Source organism: Brachyistius frenatus, unplaced genomic scaffold (assembly GCF_029030835.1).
Source record: "Brachyistius frenatus isolate BFR_SWC_R1_liver_20210118 unplaced genomic scaffold, ASM2903083v1 Contig_16, whole genome shotgun sequence".
Lineage (NCBI taxonomy): Eukaryota > Metazoa > Chordata > Actinopteri > Embiotocidae > Brachyistius > Brachyistius frenatus.
This window is the reverse complement of record NW_027210615.1, coordinates 944308-970143: the sequence shown is the minus strand read 5'-3', so window position 1 is coordinate 970143 and position 25836 is coordinate 944308. Positions and strand designations below refer to the sequence as shown.

The 25836-nt window shown below is 39.1% G+C and overlaps 2 protein-coding genes and 1 long non-coding RNA gene across 5 annotated transcripts in view; 2 read left to right on the top strand and 1 right to left on the bottom strand.

Annotated features, from left to right (window-relative positions):
* The first annotated feature begins 272 nt into the window (after positions 1–272).
* slc26a6 (solute carrier family 26 member 6) lies at positions 273–19109 on the top strand. The gene is made up of 19 exons (XM_069693872.1): positions 273–400; positions 2064–2203; positions 2405–2515; positions 3002–3177; positions 4451–4615; positions 5224–5376; positions 5460–5542; positions 5640–5787; positions 5868–5981; positions 7514–7591; positions 7768–7863; positions 8803–8909; positions 9386–9455; positions 10546–10638; positions 13483–13605; positions 13799–13945; positions 14467–14521; positions 15540–15664; positions 18684–19109. The coding sequence occupies exons 1-19, from the start codon at positions 273–275 to the stop codon at positions 18696–18698; spliced, it is 2127 nt and encodes a 708-aa protein (XP_069549973.1). The 3' UTR covers positions 18699–19109.
* LOC138618264 (uncharacterized) lies at positions 17757–24109 on the bottom strand. 3 transcript variants are annotated; one of them, XR_011310711.1, is made up of 4 exons: positions 24025–24109; positions 20373–20416; positions 19098–19327; positions 17757–18701 (listed from the first exon to the last, which is right to left on the bottom strand). It is a non-coding gene; the product is annotated as an uncharacterized lncRNA (long non-coding RNA). The 3 variants fall into 3 exon arrangements; XR_011310710.1 differs by having other exon boundaries at positions 24012–24088; XR_011310709.1 differs by lacking the exon at positions 24025–24109 and adding an exon at positions 21415–21452.
* Positions 23998–25836, top strand: part of mgll (monoglyceride lipase) — a 38923-nt gene continuing 37084 nt past the window's right edge. Inside the window, exon 1 of the mRNA XM_069693873.1 lies at positions 23998–24242. Within this exon, the coding sequence (XP_069549974.1) occupies positions 23998–24242 (245 nt within the window). The remainder of the gene's footprint in view (positions 24243–25836) is intronic.

The following is a 25836-nucleotide window of genomic DNA, read 5'->3' as shown; positions in this document are numbered from 1 at the left end:
TTCCTGCAGCTGGAAACACATCAAGGTAATTATTGTCAAAAGTTTCAAGAGTTTCAAACTGCTGCTCCAATGTTGAGATGAACATGCAACATTGAATATTTTTACAGTAATTGCTGATTGATACAGTAAAATGTGATTCCTTTTGAAACAAAATGAACAGACTGATGAAAATGAATTTTTTTTGCCGTAGTAATTAAAACATGGTTTTTTTGCCAAAACAAACCCAGTATTTGGAAAAATGAGAAGCATTTTCTTTTTATGTTACAGCTGCCATGGCAGAGAGGAGACGAATTGACTACATCGTCCACAGGGAGGTCCTGGATGAAGCAGCTGTGGATGAAATGGCAGAAAAGTCTGACTCGAAAACATCTCTGTGTGAGAAGGTCAAAAAGTCAGTGAGGTAAAGCTCCACACATCTGATCCAGTGCATCTCAACTAATTTCTCTCTTTTAGTCAGGTATTTCCTGTCTAGTGTTTTTCTTTTCATATCAAAGTGCAAGGCACGCAGCAATTACACAGAATCCTGTGTATTCATAATTATAAATTGACACTTTACTTTTCAAATGAATTAGTTTTGATTCACCAGATTTCTAAAATAAAGTACAGAATATAATGTATGATATGTGCTATACATTTTTAATTCAAATATATATTCCAAGTCCAAAGAAAAGAAAAATTCTCACTCAGTCGATCATATTGGAATCAACAACTTCTCTTCATAAATTGCAAAAGTCATACTCGGGTAGATAGACACATGATAGTAAATGAGTAGTTTAAATTTACTAAATTTTGTCCATATTGTAAATTTAAAAATTCATGGTAATGTGTTCCTTTAGTATTTGGTATTCCCCTTGGTATTTATTATATTTATTGGTATTAAATTTACATGCATTAACATCCGTGCAGTCAGTTAAAAAATAAGTAAGAGTACCTTAACATAACATACCTAACAATAGATATTGAAATCTGTATGAAGTTAAAGACAAACCAACACAACCATGGTAAGGACCTCATATATGTCTGAGACTGAAGGTAGCAAGTAACTAACTCAAGTATATTTAGTGTAACAGCTTTCAACAAGCACAAGTCACAATGTCCTTCACAAAAGATAAGAAAAAAACAAGTAAAAAAAAATAATCAAACAACAAAACTGTATGCAGCAACAAACCTTGAAAAAAATAAATATATATATATATATATATATATTATGTATAAAAACAATAATGTATGCGTTCTAGACATCACGAGGTGAGACAAAGGCCAGTTTGAATAAGTCAAATGTACCCAAATGCAAGAATACCAACCAAGTATCACAGCAAAGTCTGTAATTCACCAGTCAATTCACAACAGGAAACAAAATGGCTTAGTTAGGGTTATAGGACATGGTTGGGTTTGAAATAAGTAATAAGTTAGTTAAAGTGTGTTATGTAAGTTAAAAAGATAATGTTATGTCAGGGATTTAGTTGTATTATTTAAAAGCTATCACAGACTCGATATCTGGTGTCCCATGTGAAGGTTCTGTGTTTGTTCCATCCTGATTTCCCCAAACTTATTCTCTACAGGAACTTTATCACACTTTATACAAGCTGGTCAGACGTGCGTGAACCTTTCACACCTAGGCGAGGCAAAACGTGACACGGTATCTTCTGGTTGACACGTTTTGGCGTGACATCAGGCTGCTCAGTGATGATTACATGTGGCTTTTGGCTCAGAAATGTGTTGAAGTCTGGTAGAAAATGTGTGATTCACTCTTGAAACTCCCTCCATGGATAGCTGAACTCCTGAAAAGGAAATAAGTAAAAAAGAAAATGGAGTTGACTTACTGAGAGCATAAAACATAATTGATTAACTTTTTTAGCTGTTGGAAAAAAGTTGAGCCATCGTCAAAAGTGACAAAAAGTGAGACAAAACAACACAAAAACATGAGCCAAAAGGCCTCTGGAGGTCAGACTGAAAACCAAGACTTGACATGTACTGTACGATTTCAAAGCCTTAAAGCAGCCTTTTAATAATGCCACGCTGTTTTTCTCTTTTCTTCTTGTCTGTCTGTCACTCTGACTCAGGTGTTCTGGTCCGAGGCTGAAGAGCTGCCTGCTGAGTAGCTTTCCTGTTGTATCGTGGCTGCCTCGCTACTCCATCAGAGAAAACGCTCTGGGAGACCTGATCGCTGGAATCAGTGTTGGGATCATGCAGCTGCCGCAGGGTGAGACGGAGGTTCAGGAGAAAGAGATGAGGGGAGGATGGGTGGGGGAGCTAAAGGAAGACATGTGGTTATAATCTGTTTATTCCCAATAGTAAGCTGAAGGTTTACATTACATTACTCTAAAAATACTCCTTGTTATTGCTCTATTCCTCTGATTACAGCATCAGAGGAAATCTCATTTATGGTCTTTTACCTCTGCAGGTATGGCCTACGCCTTGCTGGCAGCTGTTCCTCCAGTCTTTGGCCTGTACTCCTCCTTCTACCCCGTCCTCGTCTACTTCATCTTCGGCACGTCCAAGCACATCTCAATTGGTATGCACTTAATTATTTGCTGTATGTGCTGCTCACTGGGTCACTTTGAACTGCGGGAAATCTGTCCACTTTCTTGCATATGAACATCACATCAGAGAAGATGTTCAAAAAAATGTTGGAGCTCAACTGATTTGGCTTATGTTTTTATATTGATATTATATTAATATTCAGCATTTTCTGAAAGGACCTGCATTGATTTGGATCCTTTTGAGCTCTTTAAAATATTGACATGCAATCGTATTGAAAAGATCAAGGACAGAAGCTACATCCCCTTCTATTGATCTATGGAGGGAAAATAGTTTGCAATGCCAGCTTCCTGTTTTCACATCACTTTTTTTTTCAAAATTTTCTTTTGGACTTTGAGTGGATTCCAGGATCAAAAAAACACAAATCTCAGTAATGGTAGCAGTCAGTGGAATAAAATGAACATGTTTCCTCGATACTATCCAGTAGGCGTGTGTTTATATCTCTGTGTCTCCTCTTCAGGAACATATGCGGTGTTGAGCGTGATGATAGGAGGGGTGATCGAGCGGTTGGCTCCCGACTCAAACTTCATGATTTGGGACAATCAGACCAACTCCAGTATAGTTGACATTACTGCCCGTGATGCAGAAAGGGTCCGAGTGGCCGTGGCTGTCACCTTTATGTCTGGATTATTTCAGGTAAATATTACAGTCTAAAAGTCAAATATACTGAAGATATTAAGGAGTAATCTTGCAGTTGGGTTGTCATGTTTCTTGTGTACAAAGAAAATCTGGTCGGATGACATCAACCTTCAACAGCCACCTGCTGCTAAAACAATGACTAAAATACAATACTAACACTCAAAAGCTTCCATGGCTCTTTGAAGCCTGCCTATTTATACCAACTAAAGCTTTTAGCCATTACAGGATCCATTTAAAGAAGTAATTGATCGCTTTAAAAGAATAGAGATAAGCTATTTCTTGATTTTGTTATCTTTTAATCCCATATGAGCCTATACTGTATGTACTCTGTGAAGTTTAGTCAGGTAGCTCATGGTTCTTCCATAGCGCAGGCTAAAAGGTCAGATTTTGATGACTCAAATACAATTATAGTTCTGTGATTAAAAAGTAACACTTCACAGTAAGGGTACATTAATGGTCATGAATCCATGCATTATTTCAGCATTACTTCCTGCATTAATACCTCATGAATGATCAGAATGTTTAAAGTCTTTCATTCATGATCTTATGCATGAACAACATATTAATTAAAGCATTAACTAAGGTGAGTACATAATCAATGATTATGATTTATTAAGCATGATCATGTTGAATTCTTTGCAAAAACATTTGGCCAATTTTTGCGTCTGTCAATTTACTTCCAGGTTACTATAAAAATACACGAACATAACTCAAACATTATAATAATTGAAAAACATTTGCTCTCACGTTAATCGTTCGAGCACGTTTTAGCACTCCCTGCCGTTTTACCCACAAGGGATAGTAAAGATCTAATGTTCTCTTCACTTTAGGGGCCACAAACATGATGAGCTCATGTGTAACTACTGCTTAGTTATTGATGAATTCATGACGTGCTCTTTATGATAATGCTGAATGAATCATAACCATTGATGATGCACTCACCTTAGTTAATGCTTTAATTAATGTGTTATCCATGCATGAGATCATGACTGAAAGACTTTGAACTCATGATACTTCCTGATCATTCGTAAGGTATTAATGAAGGAAGTAATGCTGAAGTCATGCAGGAATTCATGCAGGAATCCTTGATAATTAATTTACTCTAAAGTGAAGTGTTACCAAATATGGTAAGAGAGGTACACTTTCCTTTTGGAGCTGTAACACTAAACCTTTATGAATAAACTCGTTTGTAAATCCATATATTTACTTAACTCTTTAAGTCACGAGTGTCAAATATACATCTGGTTCTCATTGTGCGATATGTGTGTAGATTCTGCTCGGCCTGGTCCAGTTTGGTTTCGTGGTGACCTACTTGTCTGATCCGCTGGTCCGAGGTTACACCACAGGAGCTGCCATCCACGTCATCGTGTCCCAGCTCAAATATACCTTTGGCATCAGCCCAGGGAGACACAGCGGACCTTTCGCCTTGATTTTTGTAAGAATAAACGCAGTTTGTCAACAATTGCACACATCCACAACTTATGTTTAATGTCACAAAATTGCAACAAATTATTATTTTCATGAATGATTATCCTATTTTGAGAAGGTTTTTGGAATTACAAATGTCAAAATTAGAAAAATCACTAAACTGTATGTAAGTGTACCAGAACCCAAGTATATCAAATTTACAGTTATAACAGACACAGAAAAGCAGCACATCTTCACATTTAAAAAGTTGGAGTCAGCCAGCATCCAAAAGTTTTTGATTAATAACCCAGATAAATAATTCTCTCCATCGATGGGCTAATCAAGTATTTTGGGGATTTTGGACCCGTCCAACACCGGGACTACATGCCAAGTGTTAACTGTTAACACTAAAACTTCATCAAGGAGCTTCCTGGAAAGCAAGACATTCTCTCATCAAATGCTTTTTGCTGTCACTGTCATCAATCTCCCTTATTGACCTTCTTAGAAATATGCACATGAAAGCACCATCAAAGAGAATTATACTTTCATGTATTATGTGTGAAGCATTTAAGCAACAATTGTCTTCTTCCATTCTTCCTTCCTTCCTTCCCTCCTTCCTTCCTTCCTCCCTCCCAGACTGTGCTGGAGTTGTGTTATCTCCTTCCAGAGACAAACATCGGTACTCTCGTGGTCAGCATCGTCGCCATAATCGGCCTCATCCTCGCTAAGGAGCTCAATGCATACTTCAGTAAAAAACTGCCTATTACTATACCTGTGGAGCTGGTCGCTGTGAGTACACAGAAATACACAGTGTTTGAATATAATGCACTCCATGGACAGTACAATATATCTCCTCTTATCTGTTTCTCCAGGTCATTATCGCCACAGTAATCTCCTGGCAAGTTGGCTTGAAGGAAAAATACGAAGTGGATGTAGTGGGAAAGATTCCTTCGGGGTAAGAAACGCACACATATATAAAGGAATTTGTGTTTACATATGTGAAAAGTTTAGTTTTTATTGACTATATGTTGTGTTTCGTCTCTTCATGTCAGTCTCCAGCCGCCTGTTCTCCCGACTGCCTCTCTGTTTGGCCAGGTGATCGGGGACGCCTTCGCCCTGTCTGTGGTCGGCTATGGCATCGCCATCTCTCTGGGACGAATCTTTGCCCTAAAGTATGGATACAAGGTGGACAGCAACCAGGTAGGGAGGAGACAGATGGAAACAAGGATGAACAGAGTTTTAGTGTCCTGTATATAAATAGTTTCTCTGTCACGGTTCAGGAACTAATCGCCCTGGGCTTGAGTAACACCATCGGAGGAATTTTCCAGTGTTTTGCAGTCAGCTGCTCCATGTCTCGCAGCTTGGTTCAGGAGAGCACAGGAGGGAAGACTCAGGTTGGTATGGGAGCTCATCGTACTGCTGGAACGCCCTTGAACAACGTTTGAGTTTAAGACTGTAACACTTTGAAAAATAAATCGGCTATTTTACTTTTAAAGGGCCAGAACACACAAATTACAGAAAAACCTTGCCTTATCCTTCCTAGTATGAATGCAGAAAAAAAGTTAGAGAATATACAATATTTCAGCCCAGTATCACAGCAAAGTGTGAAATACATATCCCCATCTACTAAAGCAAAATGTGCAGTAGCTACGCCTGACGTTGTCAAAGCGTGAGAATAACACGTACGTAAATATGGGCATGTCTTCTGAGACACGTCATGTGACCATTGTCCCAAGACCGAGGTCTTGAGAACAAGTACAAATGCATTTTTTTGCAGTGTAAGGAGGAATGGGGGGTGGCCTGGTAGCATTATCACAGACTGCCAAACGGGATGATGAAGTTAAAACCATGAGTTTAATAAACATACATATTGCCAACTTATGGTTTTAACTTCATTTTTTTGTTTTTTTTTTTGTTTTTTTTGTTAGTAACCCAAACCATTTGGTTTTTCTCCAACCCCTAACCAAGGTTGTCTTTTGTCCTAACCCTAATCGCATGTTTTTTCCCTGACCATGTGGGTTCACCAGTGGTTTCGATGTCGTCAAACATGTGACACTGATAAGCCAAAGACTGACAATGATGCTGTTCCCTCTAGTGGACGGGCTTGTGTATTACATGATTTACCGTGATACCGGGATGAATATTTTGTCATTTAAGTTAACTGACTCTTTAGCTTTTGACAGTAATCTCCTTTCCTCGGGAGTAAAATATAAACAAGATATTAAATAGACACCATGATCTAAATAAAGAAAAGAGTTAAAGAAAATGAGTTTTATTCCAATAAATTTTAGCTCCTAATATTGTTTAATACGTGTTTTATTTCTTATTTGGTATAATAGCAGTCCTGCAAACATTTTCCATAAAAAAACAAAAAAAACATATATTATAAAATCTTTATCAACACATTTGACATGGAAATAAGATTAAAGCATCTGACATCTGTTCTTCTAATTGATCAAATTACTGTTTCCTTCAATTAGACATTTACCTAGTAAAGACACTCAGATTAAAATAAGAGCCTGGCACAACTGTTTTCTTCATTTGTTTTCATGATATTTGCTGCTTCTCCTGTTTTTGTTCCCTCCAACTACAAAGCATTTTAACAACATTTACAGAAATGCGGATCGGTTTTGACATTTCATGAGATCAATTACCACACCAGAATTGTAATCACAACACTTCACTGTCCGTGGCTGCAAAGCTGGGCAGTCTTAAAGGTTAAACATAATCCTAATTATCGTAACTCTGATAAGCACCATCATCAGGGGAGGAGAGGTTTTAACTGTTGTTGCCTTGACTGCTCTTATAACCAAACACCAATTCACACTAATAACCACGACATCATTTGTCTCTTCGTAGTTTTTCTTTCACTCTCTTCCTCTCAACTCTCTTCTTCGTCTATGTTCCCCCTCCCTCGTCACTGCAGGTTGCTGGAGCTCTATCAGCAGTCGTTATCCTTTTCATCACGCTCTGGATTGGAACTCTCTTTGAAGATCTGCCCAAGGTACTGTGTGTGTGTGTGTGTGTGTGTGTGTGTGTGTGTGTGTGTGTGTGTGTGTGTGTGTGTGTGTGTGTGTGTGTGTGTGTGTGTGTGTGTGTGTGTGTGTGTGTTTGTTTGTGTGTCATCTCTATATTTCAGGGTCACCATATAAATTGTTGTATGTTCGACTCATTTTGCAGGCAGTGCTGGCTGCCATCATCTTTGTCAACCTCCATGGAATGGTGAAGCAGTTCTTGGACATCCCTGCTCTGTGGAGAAGCAACAAAATAGATATGGTGAGTGTAGACAAGGAAGTGGTTCATGTAGCGATGGTAAATTCATTCATATTTGGTCAAATGGTATAGCTAATCTAAATCACTTTCTTTTTTTTGTCATTCATTAATGAATTTATTTGCCGATGGCAGTATTTGATTTTTTTAATCATCTTATTTCACATTGCTAAAAAACAGGGCTAAAATCAGGGCGCTTTATTTCTTGACTGCTCAGAATATGACAGTTGCGGTAAATTGATTTTGTGTATTCAAATGGGTTACATTTCTGACAAAGATTTGAATCTTATGCTAATTGAAAGTGCCTAAATACATCTCAGTAAAGTCAGTAAAAGAAAAATTTCAAAAATAGTGCTCTAAGCCAGTGCATGAACACAGCTGAGCAAACGGGAAACACATAAAATCAGTGCATAGACAATCCATAAGTCAGTGTTTAAATTTGACGCATAAACAAATGCATAAGCTCAATGCTAATTGCTTAAACAGGTGCATAAACAAACACAGACACAGATAAATCATTTGCAAGGAAGGTTATCTCCACTTCCTGTGTTGCCATTGTATCATTTCCTCCTGGTACCTCTCAGCGTGGGAAGGCCTGAAAGGGAAAAGTGTCATCTGGTTTTAGTGAACACTATTTTCCAGTAGGAAAATGCCAACATTTTTATGTTCCTAACATGATCAATTTAACAGTAAGGGCACAATTCCTGATAGTATCATGCATTTGAGCACAGAAAATTTGCATTCTCCATGTTGAAAGCCACAGGAAAAATGTATGAATGCATACTTAAAACTTGTACTAAAAAGCGTGAGTGCAGCCATTTTCTGTGGTGCGGCTACCACAATGATGTCCAACTTTACATTTTCTTTACTATTTCTTTACTATTTCTTTACTATTTGTAATGATAACCATTGCTGTATTACTCATTATTTTCCCTCTCTCTCCAGTTGGTCTGGGTGGCTACTTTCATCTTCACAGTGATCTTCAACCCTGACTTGGGGCTGGCTGCTGCAATTGGTTTCTCAATGCTCACCGTCATCTTCAGAACACAGCTGTAAGAATACATTACCGTCAGGTACACACACACACAATCCCAGAGTGTGGTTTCCACATAAATACGGGCCAGCAAAGTAAGTGCTGATGACTCTTGTCCGCATGCAGCCCAAAATTTGTGGCTTCACAGACTTTCAGCATGCTTGCAGTGCACCAGAAATACAAACTGGATGATTATTTTTTAAATTGTGTGCACTGTATATTCCCCATCTTTGGTGTATTCTTAGAAAGTAGTTTCTTGTTTTGTCTTTTAATGTTTTTTGGCCAAATACAACATGCAAAGGAGCACATGCCTCTGATTGTAATATGTATACAAGCATGTACACATCTGCTGGCTGCACTCAGGTTCATAGCTAAACATTACTCGTTCAGTCTCCACAACCAACAAAAAAAACGTTGTCCTTCTCCTTCAGACCATATCTAATCACAAAGTATCACAAATTAATCATACAGTTCTTTGTTTTGTGTGTATTTCAGACCTAAATACTCCTTATTAGGGCAGGTCCCAGACACAGACGTTTACAAGCCACTGGAGGACTACAATCAGGTACAATACAATATATTTAAGTTACCTGAAAGCATGAGGGGAGGACGAGTGTTGGTGCAGGCACGAACAGAATAATCAGTGAAAATGTTTATCGGAAATACAAAGTTGCTATTGTCAGATACCCAAACCATCATCTTTGAGGCCACTTGGATTCCCTACTAATACAATGTAATGGTTGTCTTAAATGTCTTGGCGGGGCCAAGCAGTCCAGAATGGGATGTCATCATTATTGACATCACAAGTTAAGAATTTTTTATGTTTTCTGTGTAATTTGAACCTGATATATCAGGAATGCCTTGAGTAGATGTCTTCATCCATTTCCAACTGTGAACACAATATCTCAGGGACGCCTTATGGAAATGTGGACTCAAGGATGAACTGATAAAACTTTGGTGGTCAATAATAAAATAATTTAGGTAGTATGAAGTCTATATCCTCAAATTTTGTGTTAATTCTTCTTGTATATCGGCCAAGTTTTTTGGCAGAGCCTTAAAATGTTTACTAATTTAATTATAAGGCAAACATTCACTGAAATGGAACTTATTTGACTTCTCATTACATTTGAATGAGGAATTTTGGCTACTGTCGAAAGAACGTTACACTGCAACCTTTTTCTTCTTCTTCTTAAGTGAATATATTTGTATTGTTTTATGGGCGGGCCTAAAGCAGTCCAGAATGTGATTTTATTATAACTTGCATCATAAATTAAGAATTTGACTCCTCATTAGAATTGAATGAGGCTCGGTAGTTACTGTAGCAACAACTCCTTCTATCTTCACCTACCAAACGCCTCACTAATTCACAGGCCGCTATACATACACCAGAGTAAGACACTACAGGGTACAAAGCCTTAGCACCAAGGTGAGAGTGCAGTATATCTCAGTGGGGTTATCAAGTGGGCACCTCTCTTCGTGTTTCGTCAAGTTCGGCCCACGTCACCTTGGGGAGGCTCAGCCGCAGTCCTAGCATCCCGGGACCAGTCCCCTCTGTACTCGCACCCGCCACCCCTGCTCTACCTGTTTTACATCTCAACGACGAGAACTTATGCCTGCAGACCCTGGCTGATATTTTATTTATTCACTCATTTTAGGTGAAGCAGTTGCCAGGGATTTTGATCTTCCGCTCTTCTGCCACCCTCTACTTTGCCAATGCTGAGATGTACCAAGATGCCCTGGGAAAGAAGGTGAGGACACACACACACACACACACACACACACACACACACACACACACACACACACACACACACACACACACACACACACACACACACACACACACACACACACACACACACACATTCCTAACCGAAAATGTCTCACTCTCAACGTCTAAAAATAGAATTCATCACCACGAGGAACACAAACAGGAATATTAATGTGTGTACTCATATATTAATGTGGGTGCCCCCCAAAAACAGTATCATCTCTACAAAAACACCATGATGGACACATAAACCCAGATTTAAATGAGCACGCAGATAAACAAACCACTGCTACACACAGAAAGAGAACCAACCGCCTCCAGGAACAAACCGTCTCATCATAGTTTCCGTGCAATTAACTCCTCTCCTACAAACATCATTTCTGACACATTAATAACTGACCCCACATGTCACCAATTCCCACGTCCTGACCGTGACAGACGCTGTTCACAATGTCAACCAACTCTTTTCTCCTCTCCTTTGTTCTCCTCAACTTTTGTTCAAACACCCCCTTTCTTCCTCCTCCTCCTCCTCCTCCTCCTGTCACGTCTCTTTGGGGTAAAAAGCAAGACGGATCGAGGGAAAGTGGAGAAAAGATGACAAAAGGCAGGGGGGGGAGAGACTGAATAAGGCGGGAGATAATGGAACGTCTCATTCATTAAAATGTCAGCATGTCAAAGCTGCAGGGTTGTGCTTTTTTTTTTCCCTTTTTTTTATATATATATATATATATTTGATGCACAAATAAGCTTTCATCCTGTTTTGCAGAGGCAACAGGTTTGTTTACAAGCTGGAAAATTGCCACCACATGAACATCTTTGAATGTGGATGATAAAAGCTTCTGTTCCACAGACGACACAAATTGATGCGGAAATTCAGGATTATTTACTGTTTCTTCTTACTGGCGGTAACTAAGCTGATGGGCTACGCTTTGTGTCAGGCGACAGTTAGGGCTGTATTGCATTAGGTAGTGATGTCATGCAGCATGGTAATGTTTTGAAACTAATTGCTATCGATTTAGTTTTCAGAATGTTTAAAGGTTTGAATGGCTGTAATTTAATTCTGATCTACTTTGCAGTTAGCAGGCAGACATTTTATTATTAAAAATAAAACAAATAACTCATTAAAACAAACAGCGGCAATCTGATGTTCATGGTGGATGAATTGTTCTTCTGGTTGTTCCATTTCCTGGTTGCTTATTAGTCTTTAGATATTATAAATTGTTTACACGAAAATAATTTCATGTCTTCTTCTTGTGCTACTTATCTTTAATAAAATACCAAAATCTCACATTACTATATGTATGGATTGGTTGGTCATGAGTAAACAGAAAATATCAGCTGACCCTCGGCCATCAATGATCCCGGTATGAAAACAGCTTTTTCTTTATCATAAAGGATGTTTCAAACCTGTTCTAAAACAACAACAAAAGTTCCTTGTTTGTCATTAGAATATGCTTCCTAAAGGTTCACTTCATGGTAAGTGATGGGGGACAAAATCCAGAACCCTCTGTTAGTGCAAATGTAGTGGATAATCCTCCAGAGTTACATCAATATATCAATTTGTTTGGAATAACTCAGATTGCTGAAGCCTCATAAAAGAGTCAGATTTGAATGCAACAAGGCACAAATCAAATACTGGATTTTGTACTTATCATTTACAATACAAGTGCATTAAAAATAGTATAAGCAGGAGGAATAGTTACAGCAACTGACCATTTAAAATAGACCTAAAAAATGTATGAACCTATCCTTTGTCCATTAATCAATTCTAGTATAAACTATAGAGACAGCACGGCTGGTTGTTGGATTCTTTATGCATACTGTATAAGGACAGTGTTTTTATTAGAGCTTTAATTAGGTTGCATTGTTGTGGACAGCATTGCCGTGTGAATTATTTGCACTTACTAATTCACCCATTTGAAACTATAAATATGTAGAGTCTGAACATTGGCAGGTTCAGTGTGCCTAACAACATTGTAACTAAACACATTTATATTCTTTGGCATTCATTGGGATTGCAATTTGTCAGAAATGATAAAAAAAAATTAAATAAGAAAATATAGTTGAGTCTACAAACCTATTTTGTGTTTTGCTTTGAGAAGAGTTAGTGAGTCATCACAACTTAGGCTGAGAAAGTTGTTAACTTGTGTTGGAAAACAAACTTTCGGAGTTCCTTCACACTAGATTCCTCAAGTAAAAGTGTGTGAGAATTTCCTATGAATGTGTTTTCTTTAAATACCAGTGAGGGGCTCGTACAGTTGCATGGACACGCATGACATCATGCCTTTGTGCTGCTATCTGCCACACCTTTCCTGCTGTTTTATGTTTAGCAAGTTTAGCTGGGCTGACTGAACAGGCTAAACTGGCTGCTCATATTCTTAACCTGACAACGTTACATCAGCATAATGACCTGTGATGACCTGTGATAGTTTTCATTATGCTATGAAAGGATCATGTAATGTAGCTCATGTATTTTCACCTACATCTGTTTTTATATGCTGTGTATTGTTGTAACACCATAGTGTTTTCATGTTTTCCTACGACAGAAGGTCACTGGGAAAAATATTTTTTCCATAACTAATGAAAACTCAGACAAACTTATAAATTAGTTGCTTTAAAAGAAACCTTTATGTGTGCAACAGTGTAATTAAACAGAAGAGTAGGGCTTTTTATTTAGATGTGGTAGTCTGGTGATCAAAGAGAGCAGAAGAGAAATATAAAAATGGAGAGACAAAGTACTAAAACAAACCACTGTGTATTTTGCAGTCATTGTGAGTGAATGTAAACTTTACATGTGGTTGTTCTTTACTGTTTCTGTCAGTGTGGTATCGACATTACAAAGATCCTGTCAGCAAAGAAGAAACTGGAGGCTAAAAGGAAGAGGCACGAGAAGAAAAATGCCAGAAAAGCAGAGAAAGCTCTCAAGAAGAACAGAGTGGAAGTGGTGAGGAGACTGTTTTTTTTTACACCCTCAATGTGCAACTGGCTTCTTACACAAATCATTTTTCCAGATCTTAAACCTTCATTTGACTTTCCGGTCCTCCAAACACCTTTGATCATTTAATTGTCGAACAATATTATTTTGATCAAACTTTTAAAGAGTTTCTTGCCACTGCATCTTCTCTCCTCCTACCCAGGAGGGGGAGCCAGACATGGAGCAGCAGAGGGACATTGCTATCATTGAGGTGGATGCAGAGCCGGACCCTTCACTCCCAAGAGCCATAGTCCTCGACCTGAGCCCTGTCAACTTCCTCGATACTGTTGGAGTCAAGACGATACGAAGTGTATGAACATGGCAGTCCAATTTACACACATACACAAGGAAAGAGGGACACACTAAATCCTGCTTAAATATTTTTTAATGATCAAGTATCAAGTTAACTTGATAGTTCAAGCTCCAGCCAAGATGTACATGTTAAGAATCAAACTTCCTTTATTAGGACAGTTTTATATGTGTTAGCCCCTCTACAAATCTACATCTGTGTATTTAATGCTTGGACAAAATTAACAGGCTAATAGAAGCTATTCTTCAATCTTGTCATCCACAATGAACCCAACATAAGTCTTTGGAACAAAAGGGAAGTCAACGCTAATAATTTAATTGCTTCTGAAGTAAGAAAATACCAACTCTTGTAACTCTGCCTTTATCTTCTCTTCCTCCGAAAACTACAACTTATCCTCCAGCCATACTTCTGTCCCCTTCCTTATCATTTAGTTCCACAGGCATTCAATTACAGTAAATTGAAGTGTCAGTCTAATGAAATGATTCTCAGTTTGGCCTTTGCTCTGTGCTCTCGTGTTTCAGATTCAGAGAGACTACGGAGAAATTGGAGTAGAGGTGGTTCTCGCTGGCTGCCAAAGTAAGTCCACTCACGAGAAAGTCTGTCAGAAGAATACAAATATCCTAATTTACAATTTCAGCCCAACTGTAGGGATTTTAGTAGATTAGGCTTTCTTTATAAATCCGTTTTTATGAATAATGTTATGTGTTTGTGTAAACTATACCTCTTAAAACTCTGGCTTCACCTTGTAAGAGTCGATTTGTCTTTTAGCCCTCGGAAAAACATTGCATTTTAAATCCATTTGAGTGGAACATATTCTGTTGGACACATCACTGATCCCCTGACAATAAATACTCCAAAATCCCATTATGGTTATTCATCCCACACATACTGTTACACACATGCGGATGTAGTTTTACATTCACATTCCAGCCCCACACAATTTGAGTTCATTCAATAACACTTGATGTTATTCCAGCTGTTTTTCCGATATTATTGTAATATTTCTGTGAAGGAAGTCTACAGCTGTCCAGAATACAGACGTTTTCTAAATGTGGTGTGATTTGCAATCGTGGGTCATGAGTAGATTGTTCTTAGTCTTATGGAAAGCTAAAAAAAAAAAAAAAGAAATCTTTAAAAAAAATAGTGAAATCTGGTGGGGACAGAAGTAAAGCATCTACACTCAGTGTTTATTTTTACTTAATAGCCCACAATTGTAGGTCTGACTTGCTGGATGGGAAAAAATATATAAATCTCCAGGGGGGGGGGAAATGTTACAACTACAATGCTGGGAGCCATCCAGTTTATTTCAGAGGATCGGCAGCCTGCATTGGATTAATAGCCTGTAATGAGGAGCATAGTTTAGAGGGAGTGATTGGACTCACAAGGGGACTGCAATGAATATTTATATAGCCAGGAATTATATGGGTTCATTTAATACAAGAACTACCCCTCCCATTCCTCTTTGTTTTGTTATTGTTATTTCTTCCCCCCCAAAAAAAATTTTTTCCACTCCATCCTCCTCTTTTTCTCTCTATTTCTTCCATCTCATCTTCTTCCAATGTCTCTCTCTCTGTCTCTGTCTCTCTCTGTCTAGGTGGTGTGGTGGACAACCTACAGACTGGAGGTTTCTTTAACGACAAAGTGACAAAGTCCTGTCTCTTCACCACCGTCCATGACGCCGTTCTACACTGTCAGCCTGGCAGAACGCAGAACCCAAAGGTGACACACAAACACACATTCAAGCATACACTGCATCATACATCATCTTCCAAAATGCATTTTGATATGAAATATAGTAACAACGTGTGCAAAGACTCTTGTCATGACGCATGGTCCAATGTTTTACTTCAAATGTTACTTTTAATAATAACCTTAATGTTACTGAACACAGTAGAACAGTGGTCTACAAGGTCTCTCTATATTATAGGTTAAAGACTGCAGTCAGAAATGTTTTACTGAATTTCTGAATTTGGCATGCACTTCCTGTAACCGTTTCAAATTAAAAGCCCTTTAGAGCTCCAGTAGACAGAAACCCTTCATTTCTTAACAAGGCTTATATTGTGAAATATTGCGGCAATGTTATAACTGAAATTGGCAAATTGAAAAAAGCATGATTATGTCATTGACTTTATTAAATTAAAGCAGTCGAAATATAAATAGCCTATGTAAACTTACCGCTGTGTCAAGACCTTAAAAAAACAAAACTTGTGGGCTTTATGCAATGATTTTCATATTAATCCAATAAACAAGATGTAGCATGTTAATCAGGGAGCTTTATAGGTTTGTGGTAAAGGATTTTACTCTGGAACAGAGTTTGGCCAGCTCTTTCTCCTCCCTCCCAATCTTTATGCTAAGCATAGGTGTGCCAGAGCGCACCGAAACGAAGTTCTGTCACTTTCTTTCTCCACGTAAGGAAATAAAATGTTCACAGTTCTCTTGAATTGGTTCAAATTAATTTACATTTTTAAAGTGCTTTAAGATCCAATCACCAACAAAACTTGTGTCGTGCAAGAGAGTCAATAAAAACAAATGTTACGGTCGAAGTTGTCATATTGACATTTTAGGTGTATTGATAGATTCAAGAAGTCAGCTCGAGGCCTCCTATTGATCCACTACTGTTGGCCCTGTTAAAGTTACTGCATTATATGTTCATACAAACTCAACACTTCCTGTATCCATTTCAAATTAAAAGCTCTGTGTTTCAGTAGACAGAAACCCTTCATGTCCTACAAGGTCTTTATTGTGAAATATATGCAGGAGTGTTGTGTTGTGACTGAAATCAAAACATTTTAAATAGCATGATTGGATTGCTAGCTTTAAATTAAAATAAATTAAAGCAATGGAAATATATCGATGTAAACTTACCATCGTAGGAATAACCTCAGAAACAGCAACAACTTAACCGTGCACCTGTTTCAACAAACAGCGCTGCATCACTGGATGCAGCTATATATTTAAAAGACAAGTTTAAGCTCAGTAATTTGATGTCTTTTACTGCAATGCTCCTTCAACCCTCCAACTGACCCCTCTCCCTGTGTTTGAAAACACAGTCTTCAATGTTTCACTCGTTTTCAATCATATTTTCAACACACTGTAACTAATAATATCACAGCATATCGCTGAGGCAGAAAATCTAAAGGTGTATTACAGTTTGAACCTTGACCAGCTGCTAAAATCCCATCTGTTCAGTTCTATACCTAAAATACAAATGTAAACAAAGTGAGCTCCAAATTACAGCTCCTGTCAGTTATGTAAAAAAATGAATGTAGCAGCAGTGTTTGCATATGTTACAGGTCCTTAGTGGTCCTCATTACTTGTCACACGGTTGTATGCATGAGCAGTTTATCAATTAAGTAAATAAGCAAATTGAAAAGTGGACAGCATCACATTTCTGATAAACCCTCCTTCTTGCTGACCAGAAACACGGAAGTGATTGAATTCACTTTGCAGCCGGTGGTGTGGAAATGATGCATTCAGCTAATCCTAGCGTTTAATGATTAAAATGTTGTTTGCGGATTGGCTCTTTGATTCCCTCTCTGTCCAAACAGCGTGACCACGACTGAAAATTGATTGCACACAGTGAGATGGTTGGGGGTTGGGTGAAAATGGTCTTTTCAGTGGTTTCAAATATCTTGATAAGGTTGCACATGTTTTGATGTATATTACTTTTTTATTGTCCATACACAGATAAACATACATTTCTAAACAGCCCTTTGCTTTTCATATATACATATATATATATATATATATATATATATATATATATACTGTGTGTGTGTGTGTGTGTGTGTGTGTGTGTGTGTGTGTGTGTGTGTGTGTGTGTGTGTGTGTGTGTGTGTGTGTGTGTGTGTGTGTGTGTGTGTGTGTGTGTGTGTGTGTGTGTGTGTGGTAATCTCATTTATACACCTGTGCTTGCATCCATATTAGTCAGTGTGCATGCTTTTGTTTCTACCTCCTCTGTTTTAGTATTTAGTTGTTGTGTACGTGACTTAAGGTTTCTGCTCCCACACAGGAAGTATAAGAACAAAAACCTGTTTGTCCATGAAATACAATTCACAGGAGCAAAGCCTTTTCGTGGGAGAAATAAAGAGCTCACACACATACTGACACACTCACTGGGACACAAATACAGATGATGTAAATGTGGATGGTGAGAAGAGCATGAGATTGGTCAAGAAAATTGTGCCAAAGATCACGCACACAGTAATACGCAGGCAACCATGTGGATATATGCCTGAATATGGATTTGTATCTGCAGCCTATATTGCATGAATATTTTTCACAATGAAAACGGTTTACATTAGTGAGAGGTTTTTGGAGGGATATTATTAGAAGCAGAAAAGGTTAGTTTGGAAATTCATTTGCTTTATTGTGTATCTTCAGTTCACTTAATTTCTAATCTATTTAATACAATATATAATGTTCCATGTAATGTATTAAATCCAGCAGGGAAAATTGAAGACAGCAGATTTAAAACAGTTGGACTCAGAACCATCATTTTAGACATTGTTGCATGCTGAGCCACAGTTTCAAGCATCATGTTCACAGGGTTGTTCTGTTCCTCCTCATTAACCTCTGAGACTGAAACTACTGAGACAAAGACAAGACAAATCTGGAACATATTGTAAATCAAGGCTGGTGTGTTTCTCTTCCTGTCTTCATCCTCTTTGTAACATTCTTCTTCTTCTGTCTGGTTCTTCTTCTCTGCTCTGCTCCCTCCTGTCCTTCTGTTTCGTAGGAGACGTATTTCTGAGTCCTGAGAGGGACGATAGACGACGTTAAAAAGAAGTGACAGACACTCTGTCCATTGGAGGATTTTATCCAGAGAGCTCCAGATAACTGGCGCCCCCCCCCTCCCTCCGGTCACAGACACAGACACACAAACCGGCAGACACACACTGCAACATACACAACGCATGCCGTGTGTGTATAATGTCATGCATAACTTTTAGTTATTGTCTGGACTGTACAGCTTAAGGGAAATTTGATATGTGGAAAGCTTTGTCTTCAGTCCACACCTTTTCAACCAATACTACATTCTGCAAACATAGTAAACACATTATAAATAACCACAGGCAGTTTTGATGAGTATTTTCCATGGAAGACATTTTAATTTCATGACACAACAACACAATAACAAACCCCCACATACTTGTTAAAAGATCTGGACTGATGAAACTGCCGACACCCACATACGTGCAGGAATGAATGTGTCCTTTCCTGTCTCACTGGAATTGTCTGTCTGATGGTAGACATCATTCATCGTGTTTTGATTAGGAACCTTTAAACTGTATGAAGTCACACAGTCACTTAAGGACAGAAACATGATAACAATTTTTTTTTACTGTAGTTGTCTTCATTCTTGAATCTATCTGCTGTTTGCTACATTGGGAGAGAAAAAAACAAAGTTCATGAGAAGAGATTCCTTTCCGATTAGATTTGCAACAACAATGATCTTCTGTTAACTGAAACCAGGTATAATGAGTCATTGTTTATTGAACCGGAACACAGTGAATCATATTTAGTTGTTTCAAAACAGATTTTCGACTGAAATGCTTTTTATGTCGTTATGCACCAAGGCAAGCCTCCTGTTCTCTCTCTGTATTAACTTTCAGGGTCCAAAAGACACAAACAATCAAATAAATGACTGTTTGTCTCCTGTTGAAACACTCAAAATAACCTGTAATTCAAGGAAGTTGCACCTGTATCTACAAAAACGGTCAAGTCTGTTTCTGATTGAACTGCCATAAACTTTCTCTTCATTACTCATTCTGACATCTTGTTTCTTTGTCCGTTGGGAGGGGGTTACAATTTTGCCCTAACCAATCACTAGTAAGGATGTTTCCTATAACCTTAAAGCTGTGCTGATCAATATTTTTTGATAAATAATAGATCAAGTGACAGAGTGTCCTGTGAAAGTGTTGGTTCTAAATGACAAACCCACAGAGAATTATCACGAGCTCTGTAGTTCCACTTAACGCTAAAGTGCACGTTGCTGATCTCATTCTATTATTCTGTCGTTCTAGTATCATGGGAAAGCACGTAATTCCCCCAGTTCCTCAGAGCGCAGAGTGTTGGTGTCACGGCTTTTGCCACGCAAGGCGTCAAAAGATATGCTCTTCACGACAACAAAAACGTGGAAAAGGACGTGGTTAGGCTTCATGAAAAACAACAAGCAAAACACAACAAAGTCTTCTTCAGGACTTGAACTCCTTCAGGACTCCTGCATGCCAGGGTTTCAGTCCAACCTTGACATGACACTTCATGACTTATGCCTTCTGTCACCCTTTCAGCCTTCTTATAAGGACTTCGGTGGCTTTGTGCTTTTTTTCTTTTGACCTCTGTCGCGTGACATTTATCATGTGTGTCTCTGATTTGCGCAAAGCCAATGTCAGGCGTAGAAAAAACATGCTGCCATGATACTAACCTGTGTTACTTTGATGTTTTGGTTCATTGTTCTATCAGCCTCATCTACAACCATAAATGAACGGAAAACAGAGAAAAGAGAAGCCATTAGCAGAGGATAGCAGAGCATTTAGCAGCAAAGGAACCCCATATTTTTCTCAGGAGGTGGTGGAGACCAAAAGCAGAGTTAATAGAGTGAATATTGGACTTACACAGTTTAGGTGACTAGAAACACAAATGTGTATGTCAGCTGTAAATGTAAACAGGCTACTGTTTACAAGTTTGCCAAATCAACTGAAGGAGGCCTGTCAAGTTTTCTTGAAAGCAAACAAAAGTTGGGTTTCCATTTGTTTCTCTCTGCAACGCACTGGTTGCATTCTTTAGGGCTAACAAATGTATTGAAAGCATTTCCTCTATCAGAACTGATTTCTTTTAACATTTTGAAACGTTCACTCTTCTCATTTCACTTTGCAATCATATGCTTCCCTGCTTTTATTGTGAAGAGCAATTTTGTCACATTCATCATAGAACATTTCATTTGTGTACACAGATTTCTCAACTAGTCAGGATGAAAAATATATTTATGTTGATTTAGCCAAGCAGTCTTAAATGCCTGAGCTTATAACCCTTCTTTTTTTTTTTTGAGAAGATTTTTTTCTTATCAGATGAAAGTAGCCTACTTTAAAGAGAGAGAGAGACTGATGGTGCTATTATTAAAATAAATATATATATATATAGATATATATCAGTGGTATGGTAAGTATAAATGTGAACCATGTGGACTCAACCATGTCTTTTTTTTTAACAGTGAATGAGGCTCAAAAGAGGGAAGAGCTGAATCTCCTCTGGGAAAAATGTGTATCAGTGTTTGTGTGCGCGCACGTGTGTGTGTGTGAGCAAGCGAGAGAGAGAGAGAGAGAGAGAGAGAGAGAGAGAGAGAGAGAGAGAGAGAGAGTGTGTGTGTGTGTGTGTGTGTGTGTGTGTGTGTGTGTGTGTGTGTGTGTGTGTGTGTGTGTGTGTGTGTGTGTGTGTGTGTGTGTGTGTGTGTGTGTGTGTGTGAATACTTATTTAGTTTCTCCCCAAACGTCGCCGACTGCATTCTTCACTTGGCGGGTGGCGAGAGGAGCGCGTATACCGGAGAGAGACGGGGAAAAGGGAGAGACAGATTGGAGCTGAAACTTCGCTGCCGACGTTCCTGTTAGGTTAGTTTCATCTCTATAATGTTCTTTTAACACTCCTGTGATACGTCTGCATTACGCGCGGGACAATATGGATAGGGTACTATTTAATCTCCATCAGCCACAGCTCTATATCCTTCTGGTTTTTAATCAGCGTAACTTGTCTTGCAAGTGTATTTGCACATGCAGCATTTCTGGCAATTCAGACAGACTTTAATATATTGTTAGAGCGCATATCCACTACTACACGCACTGGCATCGATATCAGCAGCCAAAGCAGATGAATCGATTCATTTCAAGGCTTTAATACCAGCTTAATTAGAAACACTTAAATAACAATCGGTTTTTGTTTTTTTTCTTCCTGCAAGTGAGCCGCTCTCCAATTCTCGTCCAGTGAGGATATGTGGAGTCTTTTTCCAGTGCATTAAAGTGGAAATGTTTGCAGCACACATGGAAACAAAAGGGAGGTTTTGCGCACGCATGCTGTGAGCCTTTTCCAATAATGATCCATCCACACGAGCTCATTGTGATAACGATTATTTCCACGTGTGATGCAAATGATTCACTGTCATTCTCTTGAGTTATTCATGCGCTCTGTTAAGATTCTGTCATATGCGGCTCGCATTTTGATATCCAGCTCGCCAAAACTGGCTGACACAAATCCTGATGATGGGAATTCATATAGAAACAACATCGGTTCGATGATGTGTCAAACATGAACAGGCAGCCATCTATAGTTTACGCATATTTTTAATTGACTATAATTATCACGGTTCTATAAAAGAAAAGGGTCGAGCTAGTTGCGGTCAGGTCACTAAACCTGAAAGGCGACACCCGATCACTTCAGGAATTAGCTTCACAGCGGGCTATTTTTTACCTGCGACGGTGTGTGCCAGGTAGTACACGCGCACACACACACGCACGCGCGCACACAAACAGACATTTCATTGTAATGCTGCATTCCATTAACACCACGGAAGCTATGGATGTGCTGTGGATTCAGCTGGTCCTGATGCCAGAGAAACCTCATGGGTGATGCAATAGATAGACAGATAGAGAGAGAGAGAGAGAGAGAGAGAGAGAGAGAGAGAGAGAGAGAAAGAGAAAAGGGGGTGGGGAGCTGTGCGCCTGTGTTGCAGAAGAAAGATAATTGTTGTATGTGTGGTTTTGTGCATGTGCATGTGCATGTGTTTGTGCGCGTCCATCACCTTTGCAAAATTTTGAAGCAGAGAAATAGAAATAACTTGAAAGAAAGATTATTTTTCAAAAAGAAATCAAAAGCAAGGGAGAACGGGTATGGTTGTAACCACCAATTTGTCCAATCAGGAATAAGATAGGAGTTATTTGATCATACCTGGTGATTGTCAAGGCTGTAAACAGGCTCATGCAGATTTCATAGAGGAGAAAAAAACAACTATTTTAAGATATAAAGTGAATTTTTTTGGACCAATACTATTTTTTTGTTTGTTTAGTACTACTTACAGTATATGATTGCAGTTAAATGTAATACATTTTCCCCCTGCGAATAGCAAACCACTAAACAATGACAAAAGGGTGTGTGTGTGTGTGTGGGGGGGGGGGGTGTTGTTGTTGTTATGACACATCTGAAAAGAGTCTTACAACTCTCCCCTACAAACACATAGTTCTGTAATTTCACAGAACATACAGGCGGTAGAAAAGAAAGACTGCCAGAGGAGTACCTGTTATTGTCTTAGAAAAACATCTGCTGAGGTCTCAAAGAAAGGAAAGTAAGTCAGTCAGATCAGTTAAGAAGTTAGATGGGATCTGCCACTGATACAGCAAATAAGCTGCAAAAGCTGAGAGACAACGGGGTCTTTATTTTTACGAACAGATAAAAGCAAGGTCTGTGATGTTCTTACAGAGGTTTGAATTTGTGCCATTTGCAGTACACAAATCTAGTTTCTATAAAAGCTTGGGAATTATATCTAAAAAATTAAGCTCCCATATACCATATACCTGGTCGCTCCTATTTGCTTTTACAGCGACATTATAAGTGATCCAGCTCAGTGTTTGTATGCAAAAGACAGCTGTATGTGAGATAGAAATAGCCGAGTAAACAGTTTGTAATAATGAAATAAAGAAGCACACTTAAAAAAAATGATCTCATCTTATCATTATTTGTGTTTCATTACAGAATAGTGAAGCTTTTGCGTGAGATATAAGGAACTTATAACTGTGTATATTGTAGAGAAAGAGAGAGAGAGAGCGAGAGAGAGAGAGCGAGAGAGAGAGCGAGAGCGAGAGAGCGCATATGGTCTCGTGACGTCACGCCGGTCGTTGCGGACGCTCTGACAACATTGCCTCCGTTTGTGTGTGCGTGCATGTGTATGTGTGTGCGTGTGTGTTCAGCTCAGGATTACGTCCGGGATATCCAGACCTCCATACATTGTCATCAGCGATGCACGCTTAAACACACGCTCGAATATACATACAGCCCGAAAAAAAACAATGCACGCAGTTACCACCGCAACCTGCCTTCTCGTCGCCGGCTTCAGCTGCTACCTCTACGGCAGCGACGTGGTGTTACCGCTGCTCCGTGTCTTTTCCCCTGCTGCAGACCCCTCCATGCCCGAGCCGGGAGCTGCTCCGCGGCGGAGTCCGCAGGGAGTCCCCTACACCGACCTGCAGCACATCGTCAACGCCGACGGACTGCACCTGTTCTGCCGCTACTGGGAGCCCGCCGGCCCGCCAAGGTCAGTGGACCTCAGTGGAGGAAAAACTAGCGGAACATGACTCTGTTTCTCTCTATGAGTGTTTGTGTGCAGTGTGTGAGATGAAGCGCAGCCAATTGGAGCTGCATTTATTTTTAGTGCTGTTAAAATAATTCTGTGTTGCTGCAAGTAATCCTATCCACGTGGTTGTTTTCAGTCCTGGAGTCACGTGATGACTACAACTTTCTGGGGCCCTACATGTTAATCTTGTTAAGCACATCCTACTGGTGCTGCAGAGTAGAACCAACTCTCAAGGTACACTTAATAATTTATTTGTCAAGTTGGGGTTCACTTTCAAACAACCGCCCAGGAGTCAGATCAGCTCTGTTACTGGTTAAACAGCTCTCCAATCAGCACCCTCCATCTCCCATGTGCTGTCACCTGAACATTCACAAGAAAACTGACATTTTATTCTTATTTTATTCATCATATGGGAGCACAATCAGTAGCTTGACTCTAAGAGCTGTGCAAACTGACAAAGAAATCACTAAAAACAGACAGTTAAGCCTCTGTGTGACCCATATTCAATCAAAACATGTTCTAATTATGTTAATCTCATGGTGGTGACCACCTCACCAGTGACTCTGTTTCACAGTGGGCCCACTGAATAAATTAAAGCGTGACTTTGTTGGATTATTACGTGCATGTCTCAGCTTTTCAAAGGCAAATCTTCAACATTTGACAAATTCCTAACTAGTTCATAAAAATCGTGAGAGTCCGTGACCCAAATGTAACAACCTGAGTCTGAGCTGCAGCGAAAAAGCAAACTTAGTTATATTTTTGTGTTGACTATGAGCGTAAATCTAGATTAGCTTTCACTTTTAAAACTTAACTCTTAAAGCATGAGGAAATGCTGGTTATGAAACATCCACCAGTGGTCAGACATCCTTGTGTAGGGTGTTTCCTGATTTCGTTCTCAACACCATTTAACATTCATAGTTCATTTCGCAAAAGGCCTGAAATCTTGACTCATCCGACATTCTGGTGTGTGACAGAGCGTAAATGGCACCGTTGCCTCGTGGCCAAAAAGACATGATTATTGGGTCGAGTTTATCAGAAAACAAAACACACTTCTGACTGGTTTAAGAGTGATATTTTCCACAGCGTGCTGTTAGAGGCCCCCTTCCGCTATGCGCTCTCAGCCTTTTTAAATCTGCTGCATTCTCTGCACATGTGGCTGCGGCGGCCCATGAAAAAAGACGCAGATGTAACACTTGCTTACAAACCACAAACTGGAGTCCTACAAAACATCTGGAATCAAGACACTTCTGATCACACACACACACACACACACACACACACACACACACACACACACACACACACACACACACACACACACACACACACACAGGCTCACACATCTGAGTAGAGTAGTGACTCATTAAATGGCAGTGTGTTTGTGCCTCTGCTGTGTAATTGTGCCATAAACTGTGTCTCTTAGTTTACAATATGATGTGTATACGTGTGTGTATTTATGCTGCAGTCACTCTTGATCTATTCTGTATTTGTACATGCGGCTGCTTGTACATCAACATAAATAAGCAGTATCTGTGTATGAGTAGCAAACCTTGAG